Source organism: Euprymna scolopes, chromosome 20, assembly GCF_053919585.1.
Source record: "Euprymna scolopes isolate OS-2025 chromosome 20, ASM5391958v1, whole genome shotgun sequence".
In the NCBI taxonomy this organism is placed as follows: Eukaryota; Metazoa; Mollusca; class Cephalopoda; order Sepiida; family Sepiolidae; genus Euprymna; species Euprymna scolopes.
In genome coordinates, this window is record NC_136501.1 from 82,141,618 (window position 1) to 82,167,747 (window position 26,130).

The 26,130-nt window shown below is 32.2% G+C and overlaps 1 protein-coding gene across 1 annotated transcript; it reads left to right on the plus strand.

Annotated features, from left to right (window-relative positions):
• Nucleotides 1-357: 357 nt before the first annotated feature.
• Nucleotides 358-2,085, plus strand: LOC145241492 (xaa-Pro aminopeptidase 3-like). The gene has a single exon (XM_080104503.1). It carries the CDS (start codon nt 418-420, stop codon nt 1,930-1,932), a length of 1,515 nt encoding a protein of 504 aa, XP_079960629.1. The 5' UTR covers nt 358-417; the 3' UTR covers nt 1,933-2,085.
• Nucleotides 2,086-26,130: the final 24,045 nt, after the last annotated feature.

Below are 26,130 nucleotides of genomic sequence, written 5' to 3' on the forward strand. Positions count from 1 at the left end.
GTAGATTTTTAAAAAGACGGTCCGTCAAAAAGTACTGACCTGCCCCCCCCCCCCAGTTTTGGCGGTGCTTATTTAATAAACAAAAGCTACCGTAAAAATTGAATTTAACTTGAAATTCATGTCTAAAAAAACACGCTCCGTACTCTGCATAACGACTAAATTTATATATAAGGTACAAAGTTAAAATCTAGTGTTTCTTTTTTTTGTTTTGTTTTTTTTTGGGGGGGGGGGGAGATTTTTAGTTTTTTTGTTAATCTAGCGGGTTTTCAAAATCTCGGTTACGAAAAGTAAAAAATCTAGCGATTTTCTGGAGATTTTATGTCCCCCAATCTAGCGGGTTTTGAAAATCTCAGTTGGCAACACTGGATCTAAGGGCGATAACTTTACTTTGCAAAACAAAAAAAAAAAAAAAAAAATATGGCGTCGACGATGTTTACTAAAAGCATTCTGCGCAGAACTTTAAATTTTTGTCGTTTGGTGAAGATTTGCAGAATAAGAAATGTGCGATATTTTGGCCAGCCGACAGCTAAAACACACCCGCACCTCCTCATGGAAGGACAGGTTACTCCTGGAATAACAAAGACGGAATATCAACACAGACGATGTACTTTATTGCGAAATGCTGTCAAACATCGCCGAAAGGACGATAGTGCGGGTAAAAATTCAAACTCTGAATTCTCGGATAATACGATATTAATTTTCCCATCTGCTTCGAAAGTTTTTATGAGCTATGATATCCCATACACGTTTAGACAAAACACAGAATTTCTCTATTTATGTGGTTTCCAGGAACCAGATAGTGTATTAATTATTCTGAATGAACATTCCAATAAGAACAAGGAAGTTAGTTCTAAGTCTGTTCTCTTCGTACCCCGGAAAGATCCCACAAAAGAACTTTGGGACGGACCCCGTTCCGGAATAGAAGGAACTTTGTCTTTCACGGGGGTTGATACCGCTCATAATATCGATGATCTCGGAATGTTTTTGTATCAGTACCGCAAGGAACAATCAAGTTACAATGTCTGGTACAACTTTACTAATCCTGTCCACGCCGCGCTCCATGACCAGTTCCTGGCTCGGTTTTTACAAGAAAGCAGAAACTGCTATTTTGAAAAACCGCAACAATTAGTACAGAATTTGCGGGTGTTAAAATCACCCGCCGAAACTTATTTGCTTCAGGTGAGTGCGGAGATCGCTTCAAAGTCGTTAGTTGAAGTTATGAAATATTGTAAGCCCGGTGTAAACGAAGCTCATTTGTACGCGAAAATGGAGTTTGAATGTCGAACACGTGGTGCCGACTATCTCAGCTACCCACCTGTCGTGGCCGGTGGAGCCCGAGCCAACATCATCCACTATATAAGCAACAACCAGATTATCAACAATGGTGAACTCGTATTAATGGATGCCGGATGTGAGTATCATGGCTATACGAGTGATCTCACAAGGACGTGGCCTGTCTCAGGAAGGTTTACACCCGAACAGAAACAGCTTTACGATGCAGTCTTAGCCACACAGGAAGCCTGTCTAAAAATGTGTACAACTGATTATTCCCTTGACGATATTTACAGAGAGATGCTTATTGTGTTGGGGCACCAACTTCAATCTATAGGCATCATACCGTCAGACATTCGAAAGAAAGATATACTTTCTCTTGCGACGAAGTTCTGCCCTCATCATGTTGGGCATTACCTCGGGATGGATGTTCACGACACATCCGAAATCTCAAGACAGATCAAACTCAAGCCAGGAATGGTGATCACAATTGAACCCGGGGTTTACATCCCTGTAACCCAGGATCACGTGCCTCCTCAGTTTCGAGGTATGGGCATTCGAATAGAAGACAATGTTCTTATCACAGAAACTTCGCCCACAGTAATGTCGAATATGTGTCCAAAATCTACAAAAGAAATAGAATATGTCATGAATTCTTAACCTCCGTAAAAGTTTAATTATTATCATTTTAAATGTATGTTTTGTTTCTTGTTTTGTTTGTTTATGGAAGAAAAGAAAAAACAAATCAACTACAAAAAAAAAAGCAGTTGAATTATTTTCGTATTAATTGTTACTGTTCTCATATCGAGTGTTTTCACAACGTTTCTGTCGATGTAACCTCCGATCTTCAGTTGTATCGTGTCGAACTCCGGAATCTGCACAGAAGAATGTCACTTTTACAACTGAAGTTTTCCCATTTAATCTTCTAAACATTGCGTTACTGGTCCTCACGGACAATTCTAGTACAAATTTTAGATGTAAATATCATTATTTATTAATATAATTAAAAAATTATATATATATATATATATATATATATATATATATATATATATATATATATATATATATATAATATTTACATCTAAAATTTGTTCTAGAATTGTCCGTGAGGACCCGTAACGCAATGGGCCCTCTTGCACTTTAAGTAAATAGAAATTATGCTATTTATTTGCTCCCCCACCGAGCAAATTAGGCACAAGGCCGATTTTTAAAGTGAGGAGTGAAGGGGGAATGGAGACCAACTCCCCGGGGAGTAGGGGAGCTGGATAGTGACAATTGGTATGAAGGTACATTGACCAAGGTCTTATATGTGGGGTTGCCCTCACGTATGGTCTTTGCTTGACACTTGTTGCCCAGGCCCCGAAGGACCAGGGCCAGGTCAGTAGGAAGATAAAAAAGGAACAGCAGTCGTTTGACACCGGTTGAAAGAATGCAATTTGATTGGATAGAGAAATATTGACGTCATTACTATGAAATATTGATAAAATTTAAAAATTGAAATTGTATATATTTGTCTATCCAATCAAATTGCATTCTTTTAACCGGTGTCAAACGACTGCTGTTCCTTTTTTATCTCCCTAATTTCCATGCCGAAGAGTGGAGCTTATATCGACTAATATATGTATATTATACCTATTTACTATGCCTCCCCACGGTACAGAGTTAGACACCAGAGTCGTTTTTTAACGTGGAGAAAAGGTACAAAAATAAAAATTGTCTCAGTCGTGAAGGATTTCTCCTAGCGACAAGATGAGAACAGTAATCTGAAAAATCAAAATATGAATAATCAATCCTCATCTCAAAAATTCGGAATCAAATTATTTTCCAATTCCCATTTTCCTGGTGAAATTGACTTTTAATGGTTACAAAAATTTTATTGTAAAATTAATATTCCTGGATCAAATTTTATTTTTTAATTTTAATATGGGATAATGTAGCAGTGTAGCACTCAGGAATATTTAAGAATGTTAACTCAAATGCTTCTGTCTGAGTTGGATCGACGAAGTTTGTCACCCGAACTTAGGGTTTGTGTTTGGATTAATGAAGATTTATTTTTTCTTTTTCAGGGGGGGGGAAAAAAATTTAAACAAAACAGGCGAAATTGTGCTTTAAGGGTGTCAGAGACTATCAATTGATATTTTATTACCCTCTCTCACACTTCGAACATATCTTTTCCGGTGTATTATTTTTATTTTCATATTGCTACTCGGATTTGGGATTAGTGGTAAAGGTTAAGGAAAGACGTGTTTTTTATGATTTTTAAGTAAAAATTAAATTAAAATTTTATTTTGTTTTAATTAATTTCAAAATCAGATTTTTGTAATTCTATAGAATTTAAACCGTCTGTTTTTTTTTTTGTTTTTTTTTTTTTTTTTTTATCTAAAGAGATTTAGTCCGTGTTATTCATTACTGAACTCAGCAGGTCACAGTATTTCAAATCTCCTTCCTTACCCCGACGGTCGCTAAACCTAAGTGGCAATACAAAAAAAAAAAAAAAAATCTCTTGCTGTATCTGATGACAATGATTATTTTTTTGTTTTTCTAATATAAAAATGAAATAAACATTAAAAAATGTTTGATGAAAACTACATTTATTAGGTATGGCCAAAATAGCCGAAAAAAAAATGACAGACCACTATGCTTCACAATTATTATTTTTACGTCTAAAATTTGATTGTTTGCAAGGTAACAGGTCAAAGTTAATCTCTAAAGGAAAAAATGTATGAAACTGTATTATTTTATATAAACAAAAAATAACATTGTATATGTTAATGATTCAAAAAGAAAAATCTCAGGAACATTACAAAAAAGGCCTCTAAAGTCTGTGTTAATGAAATCAATATAACTTGAAAAAAGAATTTTTTGGAACTAACAATATTATCATTGTTTATTCAATATTGTCACCAAAAAATGTATTAAAAAATTACTGTGAAAATTGTTTTAAAAAATTGTTTGAATTTCAACTCTGAATAAATTAACTTTAAAAATTTCTGAAACTATTTCAATAATAATTAGCAAATTAAAATCTTAAAATACTAGTCTTAAAACATCTTACTTAAATGCAAAAACACAAATTTCACTGATTTTCACAAAATTATGAATCATAAGTAGTGTAATGATTTTGTTTAATTTAATTTTTTTGTAATAAACAGGAAATATTTATTCAATTAAGATATTTTTGGAATGTACACAATTTCTTTATTTTTCTCTAAAACAGTTTTATATTTAACTTATTATAATTTTGTTTTATTCAGTAATGTTCTAGAAATTTTTATGACGTTTGTTTATTTACTTGGACTTTGAAATAAAATGAGTCAATTTTAGCAATTACGTTACTTGATTTATTCTTAATTGTTAAAAAAATAATCTAAAAAAATTCTTTAATTATGATTCAATAGAATTCATGAAAGAAAATTATGTTTTACTAATAAAAATTATAAACTTATGTTTTATTTTTTAGTAGAAATTATACCATTTTAAAAAAAAAAACTTTTTTAGTAGAAATTATACCATTTTTTCTATTATTTTTTTTCTTATTGACCCGGTATGTAAATGTTTTGCATTTTTTTTAATTTTCAAGATTATAAAAACAATTCTTATGCTGATGTTTACACAATCATGCATACGAGAGAGATATATTACATATAAAAATTCCCAGAAACTTATCATGAAATATTTTTTGGTAAAAATATTGAATAAACAATGTTTAATTCAATGATAATATGGTTAGTTCAAGACATTCTTTTTCAATTTATATTAAATTTAGAGGCTTTTTTTGTAATGTTCCTGACACATTTTAGATGTTAATAACTAAAATGTCTCAGGAACATTACAAAAAATGCTCTAAAGTCAATATAAATTGAAAAAAAATTATTTTCATAAAAACAAAAATAAATCCATGCATGTTTTTAGTACTTGAAAAAATCATAACTTTAAGAAAGATATTGTTGTTTACATAAAATAGTAGAGTTTCACTAAGATTAAAAAAAATAATGAGTCCATTATATTGTGTAATTGTTAATTAATAAACACAGAAAATTTCATTAAAATTGGTTGATTTGGTGAATTTTTAAGTGAAAGGAGGAGTGAAAATGTTTATACATTTTTGGGATCGGCCATTCATTTTGCCTAATATTTATCATTAACAATGTTTTGTGTAATTATGAATTCAACAAATTACAGGTGAGAATTCGTTTGCCACAGTTATTCCTTAACCAATTATATCCGGTGTTGCTCAGGAATCTTTTTACTTTCATTTTTTTCGCTCTGTTGGGTTTTTTTATTTGAAAGTAAAATTTAATTATTATCGTAATGTAATTCATGGTCTTCAGAAGTTAATAAAAGATTAAAAATTGTTTTACAAAGAAACCCTGAATGCATTCTGGTGGATTTACTTTTGTAAATTTTTTTTTTTTTTTTAAAGATATCTCACTGCCGATACAATTCTCTACCTATATAAGAGCCAAGTACATCCAAGGATGGAGTACTACTGCCACATTTGGACAGTAGCTACTAGAAAGATCTTATCCAATCTTGACAGAGTTCAAAATAGACTTCCTGGCTTAATGGGGGATGCCCTTTTCTCTTCCCTGCAACCTCTTTCCCACAGAAGAGACGTTGCAAGCCTGATAAAAAACAATCTTGTTTCTTTTTATCATAAAAAAAACTCAACAAACTCAAAACAAAAGAACTTGTTTTCATTTTCCTACCTATTTTTTTTAAACTTAGTATCATTAACAAAATGCAGAAAAAAATTTAATAGATAAATATGATATTTAAAAAAAATTTTTCCACCTAAATTTCTGCCCCCCCCCTCACTTCTACTGTCAGTATTTCTTAGATGAAGCTTCCTTCCCCTTTCTGTATCTCTCTTTTTTCTCAGTAAATCGAAATTAAATTAGTCACATTATTATAAATATTTCTTACTAAGTGTCAATAAAAAAGATGAAATATTTCATCAAAACGAATGAAAAATTTGTTTGTGCAGATTCAAAACAAGAGAAAGCCGCCTCCACTCACCCTTTTTGTTTTCTTGACATTGATTCTCCTTTTGTATGCTTGTTTCTTTCTATTCTCTTTTTTCTTTTTCCATGTTATGCTCTTACATTATATCTTTTCGCTTTTTTTATTTTTTTTTTCACATGTTTTTTTCTTTTTCATATTCCGTCTCTATTTTTTTATTTGCTGTCAAAGGAAAAGGAACAAACTATGTTTTTTGGCAAACAAAGGCGATCTTTCACCTTTGTTTGCCAAAAAACATAGTTTGTTCCTTTTCCTTTTTATTGTTTTTTTTTGTCTCTATTTTTTCTTTCGTTCTTTTTCAATCACTTTTCTTATTTTTTTTTTATGTATGATCTGTCTTTTTGTCTTCTTAAAAAAAATTTTTCATTTCCATGTCAGTTTTTCTGTCCTCTCCCGATTTTCTCCTCGTTAGAGTTGATTTTTATCAAATGGCTTGCATCTTCAAGGGTCATAATCCAATGGTCATGGCCAGCAAGTGGGATATGGCCATGTAGTCCCCTGCTCGACATTGTTGACTCTAACATGGCGTGCCATGGATTTTTCTCCTCTGCTGTGTCATCATCTCTCACAGTGGCTCACAATTATAAAAATAAAATCAAATAAAACACAAACTCTGATATATTCTGCAAATATCAGTTGCACTCTTGGTGTGTGTGTGTGTGTGTGTGTGTGTGTGAGAGAGAGAGACTGAAACTATGTTAAGGTCCACATCGAAGAAAATGGACATGTAAAGATACAAACGAAAAATGGTTGGCTACAGCTGGTGTGTGGTTGAAGGGAAAAAGTGTATACTAGGTGAGAGGGGTGATGACGAGAGACTTTGAAGTGGTGTCGAAACAATTATAGCGATAATTAAAAAGAAAAAATTGTTAAAAGAAAAAGTGCCAACTCAGATTTTATTTTTATTTCTGTTTTGTTTGTCCATTTGTTTGTCCATTTGTTTGTCCATTTGCAACGTAACAGCTATGTTACATCTACGTTCTATCAAGACTATGTTCGTCAGTTGATGTCAGCTCAGCTTGATCTGGTCTAAGCCATGATTTGCCTTCAACTGTGTTCAACTCTAAAATTGTTGTCAACCATGAAAAATGCAAGACGATCCACAACTGTCACAAAACTCACCACCACAGAAGGATACGCAAGTATTCACATGATCTTTTATTGTGGAACAGTTTTAAAGAAGTTCCTATGTAGAAGCTTAGCACATTGCAGATTAAGAAATTTGTGTTAGAAATTGCGTAATTTAATGCTTTTGAAGTGTGAGTGTTGTTTGTGCGTCTTTAAGAATGATGTCGCTTAAAGGTTAGGTGTATGTGTAGGTCAATTAAATACCCAAGTTTTCTTTATTTTCTATTAAAAAAATGATAAGTTTATATTTTGATGTTATTCATCTTCTCTTTCACCATTCCAGTTTTTTGCATTTTCTGAAATTTTTAATTACGGACAAAAAAGTATTTTACTAAACATAAAGTAGGCAAGTAGTAGTGAAATATTAAAAAACATTTTGGGAAAATATTTCATAGAAATCAGAAACTCTGATATTCTCCTATGCTAATTAATCATATCAAATCAGACAAACGTGTTACTTTTGACAAGAGTTTGCACAATTTTGTGTACTACTGACTACATATTTCTTTTATATTTAAAATATATATATTAACTCTATTTCAGGAGGTAATCCCTTGTCAAGACTGCATTCAATATGTTATCTGTCCAACTACACAAATAACAATGACAATGCACTTGTGTGAACAAAGCACCAAATAAGTCTCAGATCTCACATATAGATGGCAGCACTAATAAAAAAATCCCCATAATATTTATAAAGTATTAACCTTCAAATAACACGTCAATCCCAATTTAAAAGTTTACAAATTACAATTTAAGCGAAGTTATTGTCAATTTTGTAAAACAATGAAAAAATATTAATTTCATGTGTTGTTCAACTCCTCATAATTTTACGCAACTTCAATCTAAAATCAGCCAAAACAAGTTTGTAGACATTTTTTGTTTTTCAAGACAACTGATGAGAATTCAGTATCATTCATTTCAGTATACCCCACATAGCTTTCTGATAGAAAGAAACGCTGTTCAAGCAAAGCACTTCTTTGATAAATGTTATTTCGACTCTTCTCAATTAGAAACAATGGTTAAGAGGTATACTGAATGAATGATGCTGAATTCTCACCAGTTGTCCTAAAAAACAAAACAAAATATCCACAAACTCGTTTTGGCTGATTTTAGATTGAAGATGCATAAAATAACGAATGAGTTGAAATATTACAACGTATTGTTTTCATCATTTGAACGTTTTTCAATGAGAAAGTTGTGTCCAAAGTAGATGATGCATTTGCTCACAGTCAAACAACGATAACAATGAATCGATAATTCAGAGTGTTGTTTACATAACTTTCAATGCCACAAAAAAGTTATTGCATCAATGAATGTGACAATGGATGAACCGAAACATTGATCCACATCTTTACTCCAGAATAAAATCAACCAGCAATGGACAGCAGCAAATAAAAGTCGTTCAAACCGACTAAACACAGAAACATCAGCAGCCAAGGTTTTGACCTCTTTACTTTAGAATATACAAGATAATTAATTTGACTACATTTATGTAATTAATTACTTTAGAATATACAAGATAATTAATTTGACTACATTTATGTAATTAATTACTTTAGAATATACAAGATAATTAATTTGACTACATTTATATAATTAATTTCACTACATTTACGTAGTTAATTTGATTCTTTTACGAAATTAATTTGACTACATTTATGTAATGAATTTGACTACATTTACGTAATTAATTTGACTACATTTACGTAATAAATTTGACTACATTTATGTAATTAATTTTACTACATTTATGTAATGAATTTGACTACATTTACGTAATTAATTTGACTACATTTACGTAATAAATTTGACTACATTTATGTAATTAATTTGACTACATTTATGTAATTAATTTGACTACATTTATGTAATTAATTTGAATACATTTATGCAATTAATTTGACTACATTTATGTAATTCATTCGACTACATTTACGTAATTAATTTGACTACATTTACGTAATTAATTTGACTACATTTATGTAATTAATTTGACTACATTTATGTAATAAAATTGACTACATTTATGTAGTTAATTTGACTAATTTTATGTAATTAATTTGACTACATTTACATAATTAATTTGACTACATTTACATAATTAATTTGACTACATTTATGTAATTAATTTGACTACATTTATTTAATTAATTTGACTACATTTATGTAATTAATTTGACTACATTTACGTAATTAATTTGACTACATTTATGTAATTAATTTGACGACATTTATGTGTTAGAGAATGGATAGAGAGAGAGAGAGAGAGGAAGAGGTGAGTTATAGTGTAGACACGTTAGCCGAAAGTTAAGATCAGCTGATTGGATTGCATGCGAGTCATGTGATCAGGTTATCTGAATCGTTGAGATTTGATTTGGACTCAGAAGACAATGGACGGCTTCCCGTAGTCTCCTCCTCCTAACTGGGGGGGGGGCGAACCCTTACATGTGTAGAAGAAGAAACCACACAAGCCGATTTCAATTTCCAACTTTTGCATAACATCTGGGAAAAGTGAAATAAACTATAGAACTAATTCCTTTTCTTGGAGTGATTGAATCTTCATCCAAAAACAGGTATCAAGTCTCCCTCCAGGACGAGAAATTTCAGATGGTCCAACATCGAAGAAGCAGAGGTAGGTTCTGAAAATACATGTCATTCACACACGATTCCCTTTATGATACAACATAAATATATAATATAACACGTCATCTCTTCTAATCCATTATTAGAGATGACGCAACAAACACTCAACCCTTTATTATAGAGCAACAACGTAACATATGTAATTAATTTGACTACATTAGCATAATTAATTAGACTACATTTACATGATTAATTTGACTACATTAATATAATAAATTTGACTACATTAACATAATTTGACTACATTTATGTAATTAAATTGACTACATTTATGTAATTAATTTTACTACATTTATGTAATTTGACTACATTTACGTAATTAATTTGATTACATTTATGTAATTAATTTGACTACATTAACGTAATTAATTTGACTAAATTTATGTAATTTGACTACATTTACATAATTAATTTGACTACATTTACATAATTAATTTGACTACATTTACATAATTAATTTGACTACATTTATGTAATTAATTTGACTACATTTATGTAATTAATTTGACTACATTTATGTAATTAATTTGACTGTAATTAATTTGACTATTTATGTAATTAATTTGACTACATTTATGTAATTAATTTGACTACATTTACATAATTAATTTGACTACATTTATGTAATTAATTTGACTACATTTATGTAATTAATTTGACTGTAATTAATTTGACTATTTATGTAATTAATTTGACTACATTTATGTAATTAATTTGACTACATTTATGTAATTAATTTGACTACATTTACATAATTAATTTGACTACATTTATGTAATTAATTTGACTACATTTATGTAATTAATTTGACTACATTTATGTAATTAATTTGACTACATTTATGTAATTAATTTGACTGTAATTAATTTGACTATTTACATAATTAATTTGACTACATTTATGTAATTAATTTGACTACATTTACATAATTAATTTGACTACATTTATGTAATTAATTTGACTGTAATTAATTTGACTATTTATGTAATTAATTTGACTACATTAACAATTAGACTACATTTACATAATTTAACTATATTAACATAATTAATTTGACTGCATAAACATATTTAATTGTACTACGTTTACATAATTAATTTGACTACATTTACGTAATTTGACTACATTTATGCAATTAATTTGACTACATTTATGTAATTAATTATACTAATTAATGTAATTAATTTTACTAATTTATGTAATTAATTTGACTACATTTATGTAATTAATTTTACTAATTTATGTAATTTGACTACATTTACGTAATTAATTTGACTACATTTACGTAATTAATTTGACTACATTTACGTAATTAATTTGACTACATTTATTTAATTAATTTGACTACATTTACGTAACTAATTTGACTACATTTACGTAATTCGACTACATTTATGTAATTAATTTGACTACATTTACGTAATTAATTTGATTCTTTTACGAAATTAATTTTACTAGATTTATGTAATTAATTTGACTACATTTATGTAATTTGACTACATTTATGTAATTAATTTGACTACATTTATGTAATTAATTTGACTAAATTTATGTAATTAATTTTACTAAATTTATGCAATAAATGTGACTACATTTATGTAATTGACTACATTTATGTAATTAATTTGACTACATTTATGTAATTAATTTGATTCTTTTACGAAATTAATTTTACTAAATTTATGTAATTAATTTTACTAGATTTATGTAATTAATTTGACAACATTTATGTAATTTGACTACATTTATGTAATTAATTTGACTACATTTATGTAATTAATTTGACTAAATTTATGTAATTAATTTTACTAAATTTATGCAATAAATGTGACTACATTTATGTAATTGACTACATTTATGTAATTAATTTGACTACATTTATGTAATTAATTTGACTACATTTATGTAATTAATTTGACTACATTCATGTAATTAATTTGACTGCATTGGCGTAATTAATTTGACTACATTTATGTAATTAATTTGACTGCATTGACGTAATTAATTTGACTACATTTACGTAATTAATTTGACTTCATTTAAATAATTTGACTACATTTACGTAATTTTACTAAATTTATGTAATTAATTTTACTACATTTATGTAATTTGACTACATTTATGTAATGAATTTGACTACATTTATGTAATTAATTTGACTACATTTATGTAATTAATTTGACTAAATTTATGTAATGAATTTGACTACATTTATGTAATTAATTTGACTACATTTATGTAATTAATTGGACTACATTTATGTAATTAATTTGACTAAATTTATGTAAATAATTTGACTACATTTATGTAATTAATTTGACTACATTTATGTAATGAATTTGACTACATTTATGTAAATAATTTGACTAAATTTATGTAATTAATTTGACTAAATTTATGTAATTAATTTGACTAAATTTATGTAATTAATTTGACTAAATTTATGTAATTAATTTGACTAAATTTATGTACTTAATTTGACTACATTTACATAATTAATTTGACTAAATTTATGTAAATAATTTGACTACATTTATGTAATTAATTTGACTAAATTTATGTAATTAATTTGACTACATTTATGTAATTAATTTGACTAAATTTATGTAATTAATTTTACTAAATTTATGTAATTAAGTTTACTACATTTATGTAATTAATTTGACTACATTTATGTAATTAATTTGACTACATTTATGTAATTAATTTGACTAAATTTATGTAATTAATTTGACTACATTTATGTAATTAATTTTACTAAATTTATGTAATTAATTTGACTACATTTATGTAATTAATTTGACTACATTTATGTAATTAATTTGACTAAATTTATGTAATTAATTTGACTACATTTATGTAATTAATTTTACTAAATTTATGTAATTAATTTGACTACATTTATGTAATTAATTTGACTACATTTACGTAATTAATTTTACTTCTTTTACGTAATTAATTTGACTACATCGATACACTAAGTCTGACTGGGATAGCTTCCGTACATTTATATCTGATCTACCTCTGCATTCCATGTTTAAAAAGGATGTGTCCTCTATAGTATTAGACCTGACGGAATGGTTAATTGTAGGTATTGACCGTTTCATACCCTCGAAAAAGTTTCAGCAAAAACCTAACAGCCAGCCATGGTTCTCTCCAGAATGTGCTGCTGCCATTGCGCACAGAAATCACTTTTTCCACTGTTTCCAACGTAATAGATGTATGGAAACTAAAGCCACTTTCAGGACTGCCAGCAACCATTGTAAGAAAGTAATAAAGAATGCAAGAGAGTTCTATGCTCAATCTGTTAATCCAAAGTAGCTGAACAGCGGCTTGGTTCCTGGCAGTTTTGGCAAATAGCAAACAGAATCCTGAACAGAAGCGTGTGCTCCATCCCAACTATTATCAATGGACCTGAGGTAATCTCGTCAGCATCAGACAAAGCCAATCTCTTTGTCAAGAATTTTGCAGCTAATTCTACCCTTTGCGATCAAGGCCGCCAACCCCCAATATTTCCTCCTGTATCAGAAAACACGCTATGTGATATACGTATATCTGTACGTGATGTTGCCAAGCTAATCAAAAACCTTGATTCCAGTAAAGCAACTGGCCCTGACGGTATTCCAATTATAGTACTCAAAAAACTTCAACCTGAACTAGCGCCCATACTTACAAAACTGTTTAAACGTTGTCTTAAGGAGAATAGTTTCCCATCTCCCTGGAAAATTTCATCAGTATGCCCTGTATTTAGGAATTCAAGTGATCGCTCATCCCCCTCTCAGTACAGGCCAATAAGTCTCCTGTGCGTCATGAGGAAGTTGCTGGAATCTGTGTTAAATACAGAAGTAATCAACCATCTCAACAAAAATAACCTTCTTAGTGACACTCAATATGGTTTCCGTTCTGCTAGATCTACAGCAGATGTGCTCACAGTTATATCTCATAGGATTAGCAAATCTCTCGACGGAGGCAACCTTTCTAGGGCAATTGCTCTTGACATATCTAAGGCCTTTGATAGGGTATGGCATAAAGGTTTACTTCATAAGATCTCTAGCTATGGTATTGCTGGAAAAGTCTTCTCAATTATTAAATCATTTCTTTCTGATAGGTTCATAAGAGTAGTAGTTGAGGGGCAAAAATTAGAAGCTCACAGTATTAATGCCGGTGTCCCTCAGGGGTCCATCCTGGGCCCAACTCTTTTCCTGATCTACATTAATGATCTTCCAAATCATATCCTTACATCATTTGTAGACATTTATGCTGACGACACTACCATTTATGGTAGCGCATCTAAGACAGTAAACGACCAAGTTCTCTCCAATTCTCTCTCCTCTGATCTTGAGCACGTAGTACAATGGGGTAAGGAGTGGCTGGTTACTTTTAATGCATCTAAAACCAAGCTTCTCTCTTTACATCATCAACATTCTGATCCACATCTGGCATCAATTGAAATGAATGGCTCTCGTCTTCAGGAGGCCTCTAGTTTTGACTAGCTTCTTGGCTTGACCATTACTCCTGATCTTAAATGGAACACCTACATCAAATCTGTTGCCAAGGCCGCTGGAAAAATGGTGGGATCTTTCTATCGATCCGGTAGATATCTCACTGCTGATGCTATTCTCTATCTATATAAGAGCCAGGTACGTTCAAGGATGGAATACTGTTGCCACATCTGAGCAGGAGCTGCTAGAAAGGACTTGTCCTGCCTTGATAGAGTTCAAAATAGACTTTGTAGCCTCGTAGGAGATGTCCTTTTCTCTTCCTTGCAACCTCTATCCCACAGAAGAGATGTTGCGAGTTTGTCTCTGATGTATCGTTATTTTCATGGAAAGTGTTCGACTGAGCTTCAATCTATGGTCCCTCCTCGCCAAACTTTCACAAGAAACACTCGTCTAGCTGTATACACTATCAATAATTCCCCCCACTCTTTATCTGTGCCTAAACCTAAACGTAGATTCCATGAACAAAGCTTCTTTGTTAGAACTGCACGCCTGTGGAATTGTCTTCCGTTTTCCTGCTTTCCGGCTGACTACAATAGGGTTGTCTTCAAGTCTAACGTAAATAAGTTCTTGATGAGCCGTTCCATATAAGTTATCAAATTTACCAAATTTTCATTACTAATGATTACTATATTGTCCAATTTCTACTGTACACTCTTTAACCCTTATCCTTCAGTGGCCTCTTGGCCTTGATAATGTGATGATGCCTTTGTAAAAAAAAAAAAAATTAATTTGACTACATTTACGTAATTAATTTGATTACATTTACGTAATTAATTTGATTGCATTTATGTTTATATATTAATTTGATTGCATTGATGTTTATATATTAATTTGATTGCATTTATGTTTATATATTAATTTGATTGCATTGATGTTTATATATTATATATATTACCTTTATGCCAGTTTGTTTGTTTGTTTTTAATTTTGTCTCAAATAATTTATGCCACTAAAGTACAAATTTCACCATTATTACATTGCCTACCGATATACTTTTTTGTTATATATTGGTTTCTGTTTTTTTTTAAATTTTTTTAATATAGTTGTTTTTTGTTTAGTTCTCTTTTCAGGAATCATTTTCCACACTGCTCAGACATTAACTTTTCTTTTAAGTACTTTTTTTACTTTAGCGCCAACTACACCATTTCCTTTAAACTGATGACTTCTATAGGTTTTAGACTCTGCTGAATAAGACAATCTATGTTAACTTTAGTGGAGATAAGTAGTTTTCGAAATATAATGGCATGCATTATGCATTGTAATTCACTGTTCTACACAAGTGCAATAACAAAGTATACTTCTCTCCGCATGACACTGCCACTCAGCCCCATTTTTTTTTCTTTGTATGCTGTCAATATGTATGAAGGTTTGATTTGGGCCAAATACTTTAACATCCCACCCCCTCATAAAATGGAGTCTATTCTGAAAATCATTTTTACCATGGCGAGGTTGGTCATGTCTATTCCATATGATGTTCTTAACACAAGGTTAGTGGTGTTCATTCCGAAACCCATTCATAACATTAGGACGTTGAGGATTGACCACCAACAACAACCGTAGTTTAATTTTTTACAAGGAGGGGGCATGCTTCCACCAGCAACATCGGTTAATGGGTCCTGCTAGTAAGATATAAGATTACTAGTGTCAAAAAATAGCCACAAATGAAGCTGCTTTTTTACCAAGACAGTGCAATGGCAATAATAGCAAAACTACATGAATTGGATTTTTGAATTGTGTCCCCACACTATTCTCTGGAACTGACCAACTATTGGCTGTTTATAGACCTCAAACGAATGCTCCAGGGAAAAAGACTTGATTCCATTGATTGAATGAAGACGTGATATTGGAAACTGAGGCATATTTTGATGCCAAAAACATATCCTTCTAAAAAAAACCCCATTGAATTGTTAAATAAGAGTTTGAATCGATTGGTTATCCTAGAAAAAAAAGTTGATGAATCGAGTTGAATTTTGTCTAAAAGTGGTTTTATTGTTTTCGCCTGGGATTTATTGAATGCCATGCTATGCAATGATTAGTTAATTCCATGTTCAGCATGAAAGTAAAACTAGGATTATTGGTAAAAGCGTAAACAATCGTATTACTAATTATATTCCAACCAGATTGTCACGAACATATGTCAAAATTGTTAATTTTTTTGCCAACAAATTCATGTGGCTTTGATCTCAGCTAACATTTCTGTTTAAGGAATATTACAGAAATATTCACCATATGTATAAGACTCTCAACCAGGCACCAAGCATCAGCATCACAAACATTGAATAATGTCACATGACAAAGAAACAACAAACATCATCATACACTTGAGATAAGAAAGCAATTCAGTTTCGCAACTATATTGCTACCTCTCATACATACTCAAACTTCTTGCTTAAAGTGAACACAAAATATGTTTTATATTTTAACCATAATTTATGTTTTATATCTTAACTACTTGTATATTTGTTGTGAATTTACAAGGCCAGTGACAAAAATATTAACCCCAATATGATCAAATAATGATAACTTGTAACATTAATCACACAGAAGAGATAACACAAATTACAAAACAATGATAAATGGGGAAGGGGGTCTACAAAAATACCGATTTTTTTTTTCACCTTCACGTAAAAAAATTAACATTTTTTTTATAGAGCACCACATTTCTGAAAAAGAAAATGGTGAGGGCAAAAGAAAAGTTTTCTCAAACAAATTGAACTGAATAGATGTGCAGGTCTAACAACACTTTGAACATTAAAAATTGATTTCTGTGGTTACAATCCATATTTTCTGCATGAAGGATCCATTCTTAACAAACAAAATTTGCCAAAGTTATAAATGATTTAGAGATGAGGTTATAGAACTTTTAGAAAATTAATTGGTGATAGAATGTTATTATAGTTTTTACGACACGAATGAAGATCTAAACAGGTAAAATATTGTTGAATTAATATAGAAACATCTATGCTGGCGTCGTCAAATATTCATGTTTACTCCAATTCTAGAGGTCATCTCTATAAATAAATTAACAGATTTGTGGACCAAATATTTGCATTGCTGGATAGCACCATAAAAATGGTTATACATAAACGTATTGCGGAACCTAACATAACTAATGCATCTTCACTGACATACAAAAGCAGATTTCAAAGGGCAAAAATATATCTCAAAATGCATACAGTCTATCATAAGCCATCATGGCCATAGCAAACGCAAATCCTATTGTAGAGGTTGATTCTTACGAAAGAAGTTTTTATCACAATTTATTTCATTTGATGAGACGCATTTACAATTTCTGTTGTAACAAATTAATAATTTTTATCACAAATTAATAATTTTTGTTGTAACAAATTAATAATTTTTGTTGTAACAAATTAATTATTTTATGACAAATTTATAATTTTTGCTATAACAAATTAATACTTTTTGTGACAAATTAATAATTTTGCTCACAAATTAATAATTTTTGTGACAAATATCGATTTTTCTGCAAGAAAAAAAATAATTTTGTGAGAACAAATTAATAATTTAGCATACAAATTAATAATTTGGCTCAAATTATTTTTTTTTGTGATAAATGCAAGTTCATCACAAAAAAAAAATAATTTGGCTCAAATTATTTTTTTTTGTGATAAATGCAAGTTCATATGAAAAAATTTGTTTTGGCTCAAATTATTTTTTTTTGTGATAAATGCAAGTTCATATGAAAAAATTTGTTTTGGCTCAAATTATTTTTTTTGTGATAAATGCAAGTTCATATGAAAAAATTTGTTTTGGCTCAAATTATTTTTTTTTGTGATAAATGCAAGTTCATATGAAAAAATTTGTTTTGGCTCAAATTATTTTTTTTGTGATAAATGCAAGTTCATATGAAAAAATTTGTTTTGGCTCAAATTATTTTTTTTTGTGATAAATGCAAGTTCATATGAAAAAATTTGTTTTGGCTCAAATTATTTTTTTTTGTGATAAATGCAAGTTCATATGAAAAAATTTGTTTTGGCTCAAATTATTTTTTTTTGTGATAAATGCAAGTTCATATGAAAAAATTTGTTTTGGCTCAAATTATTTTTTTTTGTGATAAATGCAAGTTCATATGAAAAAATTTGTTTTGGCTCAAATTATTTTTTTTTGTGATAAATGCAAGTTCATATGAAAAAATTTGTTTTGGCTCAAATTATTTTTTTTTGTGATAAATGCAAGTTCATATGAAAAAATTTGTTTTGGCTCAAATTATTTTTTTTTGTGATAAATGCAAGTTCATATGAAAAAATTTGTTTTGGCTGACTTAGTTTTCATATTTTGCTTCATTCAATCTATTTTTATTTTTTCTTCATTCCTTTCCACCATTTTAGTGGACAAACTCACTTCACTGTCTTTTAATGGATCTTTTCTTTTTTGCTTGGCACGAGAAGAGAATATTGAAATATTATTTTCTTTTTTTTATTATTTTTAGGGCATAATACTAAGGATGTTTATTTTCCTGAGTTTTTTTCGTATATACACAAAAGGCATGCTAAAATATTCATTGGGATTGAGATTGTTATATTTGAAATTTTTTTTTTTAAATAGTATTAATTTGTAATTAAATCACTAATTTAATAAGTTTATGTAAATTATTTTCACTCTCTCTTATTTCATACTGTTTGGTCCACCTCCAGCTCTTATTTTACTCTCTCTCTCTCTCTCTCTCTCTCTCTCTCTCTCTCTCTCTCTCTCTCTAATAATCTAGTAATAAAGACTGGAATCGTCCATTATAAACAAAAGGGAATTTCTAACATTTTCGAGAGAGAGATGATGTGTCATTATCTCATTGAGGATGTCAATGGATTAGAAAGACAGAACGATCGATTGGCTTTTACATAATGACGTCTTTGTTATCGTTGTAAACAAAATAAAAACGTGCACCAGTAAGGGACGCAACTCGAGATGGTGAAAACTCTTGTTAGTCCCTCATGCAACATCTTCCCTTTTCTCAATGACAAAACAGAACAAAAAAAAAACACAAAAAGTCTAAGAATGAAAACAGAGTCTATAAAATATAGTAATCTAGGCATTTATTGGGCTGACTGCCCTCATACCTAACAGGGATTATTCTGCCCTTTCACTTATGTTGTGAAATCCCTGAATCTTACAAAATCTTTTACTATTCTTCCCGACAGTGTTGTCCGCAACCTTTCCAGGCTTGGTTTTGTTGGGGATGGGGTCGGGTTTAGGCTTTCTCTTATTTCACCTTCATATTGAGGTGGTTCTGTGGTGCATATCTCTTCTGTACCCCGCCCTGCATTCTTGGGTAACTCGCTCTGCACTTCATATGACTGGTGTATTACTAATGTGAGTGGGGGTGTCTCTGCAGTTTTCTTCAAATCTACTTTTCCGTCAATATAATTCCCCATCCACTTTTATATGATATGATCGCTCATCCAGACACCACCATACCACTGCTTTCCTCCACCTTTTTTACCATTTATGTGTGGTTTCATCTGTACTACATCTCCAGGATACAATGGTTTCAGTGGTTTTACTTTGTGGTTGAAAGAATGTTCTTGCTTCCTGCGGTCTTGCTTCACCATTTTTCTTAGATTTTGGGGCAATTCTGGCTTGAGAAAATCCTCTCTGGTTGGGAGAAGTGTTTTTGTTCTCCTTGACATCAGCTTCTGAACTGGTGATAAGAGACCCCTGCGCCTGGCGTATACCTGTGATCCACCATTGCTAGGTATGGGTCAGCCTTATCTTCCATCGCTTTCCGGAAAAGGTTTTTTGCCATCTTTACTGCAGATTCCACCTTACCATTTGCCTTGCAATTGTATGGACTGACCGGTGTATGTGTAAAACACCACTTTTTTGCAAAGGTAGAAAATTCCTGGCTACTAAACTGAGGCCCATTATCAGTTACCACCTCATCTGGTATTCCATGTTGTGCAAAATGGTGTTTCAGTTTAGTTATCACTGTCTTTGCTTGTGTATTGAGAAGATGATCGATTTTTCAAAAGTTGTTCATGTAATCAACTGTGCAGAGATAGTCTCTATCTGCAAACTTTTGCCCAGGGTCTATCAGGGGCTTCATGGACCCCTAATGGTTCTGCCGGATTGGCTACTTCATATTTTCTACATGTGGGTCATTTTGAAACGTAGTCCCTTATGTCACTGTTCATATTTGGCCAATACAAACATTCTCTTGCTCTTCTGCAACATCCCTCTACTCCCAGGTGTGTGGAATGCAGCTTTTCTTTCAATACTCCTCACTGTGTCAGTGGGACCACTACCTGGTTTCCTCTGAAAATTAACCCATCTTGCACTGTCATTTCACTCCGCATATTATCTTCATCGTCCATATATTCACTGCCCAATCCATAGATGTATGCTCTTGATAGCGTGTCTGCAAGGAACATTTTCTTACCTGTATGGTACAGAACTGTAGCATCGTAAGCCTGTAGTCGCATCAGCATGTTTTGCAGTCGTTTTGATCATTTCACCAATTCTTTTTTCATGATCGCTTCCAGTGGCCTATGATCAGTTAGTACTGTTATCTGTCGACCAAACGTATATTGGTGAAACCATTTACATGCATAGACTACTGCTAGTAGTTCCTTCTCAATCTGTGCATACCGAGTTTCTGTGTCAGTCAGTGCACGGCTGATATAGGCTGACCCTCTTGCAGTAGTGCAGCCCCCATGCCCTTCTCACTTGCATCGCATTGAATGACCAAAGATTTGTTGGGGTCATAATACCTTAATACTGGTGCCTCACTCACTAACTCTTTAATTTTCCCAAAAGCCTCTTCATGAATTTGATCAGATGTCCATGGCACATCTGCCTTCATTAAATTTCTAATTTGGGCCATCACGTCAGATATGTGTGGTAGAAATTTTGCCAGGTAATTTACGAATCCAACCAATCGTTGCACTCCCTTCACATCTGTTGGACACAGCATCTCTTTTATGGCTCTTACCTTCCCAGGATCAGATGTAAACCATCATTGTAATCATGTGCCCCAGGAAAGATATAGACTTTTGTTGTAGGTTCAATTTTTCAGCATTCAATCTCATCCCACGATCACGACATCTCTGCAACAGTTTCCTAAGTTTTTGGTCATGATCAATTGTTGCTTCTTGCATAGTTTTACTCTTCCCAATAACCAGAAGATCATCTGCTTTGTTAATCACCCCTTCTAAATCGGACACATTGTCAAAAAGGGTCTTTTGAAATATCTCCAGAGCTGGAGCAATCCCGAAAGGTAAAACTTCCCACCGGAACCTACCATATGGTGTAGAAAATGTTGTTAAGCGACTGCTGGCTCCATCTAATTTCACATGTCAAAATTCATCTCGTAAATCCAGGGTAGAAAATACCTTGCTGTCAGCCAGTTCTTGTAGTAAATCGTCCAATGTAGGTAACTGAAAATGTTCCCTCTTCAAAGCTTTATTCAGTGGTCTTGGGTCTATGCATATTTGTAGGCTTCCATTTTTCTTAGCTACGTGCTAAAGCATTTACCCATGGTGTTGGGTCACTCACTGGTTCAATAACATTCTTCTTAACCAGTTTTTCTAACTCAACTTTTAGCTTGTCCTTAAGTGCCACTGGTATTCTTCGTGTTGCTGCAACATTTGGTGTTACTCCTGGATCCACCTGTAAATGTACCTCTCCTGGTAATTGACCCAATTCTTCCTTGAACACATTTCTGAAGTAATTGATAATGCTGTCTGAGTACTGGCTGTTGGATTCATTCATTTGGGCAACCATTTTTGAATTTGTCGTTATTGATTGTGACAAGTTCCATTTTCTGGATTGCATTTTTTCCAAGTAAGGGATGGAAATCCTCTTTCACAATGACAAACTTGATGCATACGTTTGTCCAGTTTTGGGGGTTTATCATTTTTATTCGACACCTTCCCAATGGCTTCACTTCTGCTCCATTCCACATGACAAGAGTCTTATTTGAATGTTCCAGTGTTTTTCCAATCACGTGTTTCTCATTCAATATGTTCACAGACGCTCCACTATCGAGCTGAAAGGCATTGGTTTTCCTTTCACCATCATTTCCACTTTTATCACCTCTTGACTTACAGCGTTCACCCTTTCCTTTATTGTTACGCCGTCTACATGTCCATAGTCTGAACAACTACTAATGTCGTTTTCCTGGTTATAATGTTGGGTTTTGACAGTCTGCACCTTCTTTTTCCTTGATACTTTGCATTTCACAGCAAAGTGTTTTTTCCCTTACATTTATAACAGGTTTTACCAAATGCAGGACATTGCTCACTCCATGCCGCAATGCACACGCCCAGCAGTTTCAGTCAGATTATACCAATGTCTTTCTCCTGGGTTTAAAATCAACCCTGTTCACTCCTTCAGGCCTTAGGATTCTGGACTGTAGCATTTTCAGACAGCTTACAGATGTCAATACATTTTTGTAAGTCTGTCTTATTTTCAATAACTCAGCTTGTGTCTGAGAGTTGTGTATTCCCAGTACTACCTGATCTCTGAGTACTGATGAAACACAATTGTCACAAAAATTGCACGTTTTTATCAACGTCCGAAGTGCCGTAATGAAAGATTCCACAGTCTCTGATTCTCCTTGCTTTCCAGAATGAAATACGTAACGCTCGTAGGTTTCATTGATTTCCTCTATAGCATATTTATCAAATGCCTGAATAATTTCGGTGGGTGTTCTTTTGTCCTCGGGTGTTGAAAATTGAAACCTGTAATAAACTTTCAATGCATCGTCTCCCAACGTATGAAGCAAAAGTGCCCCCTGATATTGTAATGACTGTTTCATCAAACACGTAATAATGGCGCAGTTATACCATTTCAGTTTAAACAACTTCCAATTCGCCGCTAAATTGTCTTCCATACATAGGGGCGCCAGAGGCCTTATGCCAGCCACTGATCTGTTTGTTTCTTCCATGTCCGCTTCCGACATTTTTTTTCTCGTCCATGTGACATACGTATAAATTAGAATTCGAAACAAGAACAATAAAGTTATCTGCTTCTGCAACTTTCCACTTCTTATTCTTTTCTACATCTTGGACTCTTTCCATCCCACCGCTGCCGCCATGTGTCGTTATCTTATCGAGGATGTCAATGGATTAGGAAAGACAGAATGATCGACTTTTACATAATGGCGTCTTTATTATCATTCGTAACAAAGCAAAACGTACACCGGTAAGGGACACAACTCGAGACGGTGAAAACTCTTATGAGTCCCTCATGGGAGTAATTTGGGAGTTTTTTAATTTTTGCATTTAACTGGCTTTGCAAACTCACTTTCAGATTTAAACAATCTAATCTGAGCTAAACAGGTGACTCAACAGTCACAATTTTTCTATTACTAATAATAACCGTCTGTTCCATCTGAAGTCATTCTACAATAACAAAAGAGTATTTTGATGGCATCATTGGTGCCGTCAACCAGGGTTTCCAGACTATAATAAATGTTTGAAGCCAAAATTTTCAGGAAAAAAGGCCAAAACAAAAGTCAAATTGAAATCCAAAGCCACTTTTAGAAACAAAAAAAAAAGCCAAAAATATCCAAATGGAAAATTTTCTGTATTAATGCTATATAAAGAAAAAAAAATGGTTATATTGAATATGTTAACTGGGCTATATTGAAGATGTTAGCTTCCAAATATTTGTGTTTTTAAAATTAATTTTGTATTGTTTTCATATCAGTGAAGTAAAGGCATTCCCTATAAAATTGAAATTATGGGCTTTTTATATATGCTGGGGGGGGGGGGAGAATTTTTTTTAGATAAATACATTTGCACTAAGTAACATTAATAATACATTCTACAGTGTACATATTATTTTTTTAAGCACACTAGAGAACTTTAAAGAATATTTGTAAGTATTATATATTGTCGATAAATATGTAGATGAGTAACCTAATCTAAATCCTACTCCTTAAAAATAAGATCCTTCTAAATATTATTTCAGAATTTAGAGTTGGCAATTAATTTGGCATGATGCACATTCATAATCCAATTCAGACTAATCATATATTCAAATAGCATTCTAAGAATATATACCCCGATTTCTTTTCGCTAAGTGAAATAAATTGTGTGCGTGGTTTTTTTTTGGGGGGGGGGGGGGGTGAAAAAACTTCATTAGCGCTACCGCAAACCCTAAGTCCAGGTGACAACAGTTCTCCCCAAATCCCTCTGTTAATTTTATCATTAACCTTAAGTTCAGGTGCCGTCCCCCACCCCCTCCCAAAATACTTTACTTCATAGAACTAGAATGTTTAGATGGCATTCAAATGTAATCTGGCCAAAAAGTAAGAGATCATGTTGCATTAAACTCATGTGAAACTGATCCCTGAATTTAAATTCTAAAATAATTGTTTTTGTTTTTTCTTTTTTCAGAGTGCTCATACTAGTGTTGCGTCTGGAATGATTAATCAGAATCGGGAATCAGATAAATTGGAACTTTTGGGGGTATCAGAATTGGAAAAATTATAATCTTATTTCCGATTCTAAAAATGATTCATTAAAAAATTTTTCTTGACAAAAAAAAAATGAAACAAACATGATGTATTTATTTATTAGAAGGTTGTTTATTTATTGCATAAAACCAAGGAGCACAAGATCACAGATTAGGAATTCCATTCCCAAATTTACCATTAGACTCTCAAAGTTTAATGTACTTTTTTTAAATAGTAAATTATGGTAAAAAAAATATTGTAGAGTTCATTTGCCTACTCCCTTATCAAATCTTTTAAAATGTTAAAATTTCTTTTTGTACCTATTTACTAAACTTCTATATGAGCCCTTCAAAGAGATCATCATTAATATGATGAGATTTACAATGCTGGAACAAGTTTTACTTTTTTATTTTATTGGCATCATTCTGACTTTACTTGTTGCCTCTGAAATAATGTTTCGCTGAACTTTTTCAGTTTTTAGCAGAAGTTAAAAATGTAGTTTAAAATCTTGTTGCGGCGGCCGATCGTCCGGAGACAATCGACCCAACAACTAACAAAATAGACACAGGCAAAAAGTAAACAAAGAAGAATGACAGACACAGGTTGTTTGGTTAAAGACGAGGGTTCACCTTTTATTTTGAATAGAAGAAGCAAAAATCGTTCACTCTGGGTGCTGGTCGCACGTCACTGGAGGCAAGGTCTGGAGGTCCGGACTGGTATTCTGGACATAGTGTGGTTCAAAGGGTGCTCGCTGGGTATGGAATGGTCAGCTGGGCGTCAGGGCGATCCGGAACGAAGGGTGAACACTGAGAGCTCGGGGGTCAGTGTTAAGGAACAGACAACACTGAGAACGGAGGGATCAGTGTTCGGAACGGACGACACTGCGAACGGAGGGATCAGTGTTTAAGAACGGACGACCGGTAGGGAGCCAGATTGCGGAACAGAGGAACAACGTGCGAGCGAGGTAGCGGACTAGAGGTGCAAGCGAGGTAGCGGACCAGAGGTGCAAGGCACCAGCGAAGTAGCAGACCAGAGGTGCAAGGCACCAGCGAGGTAGCGGACCAGAGGTGCAAGCGAGGTAGCGGACCAGAGGTGCAAGCGAGGTAGCGGACCAGAGGTGCAAGCGAGGTAGCGGATCAG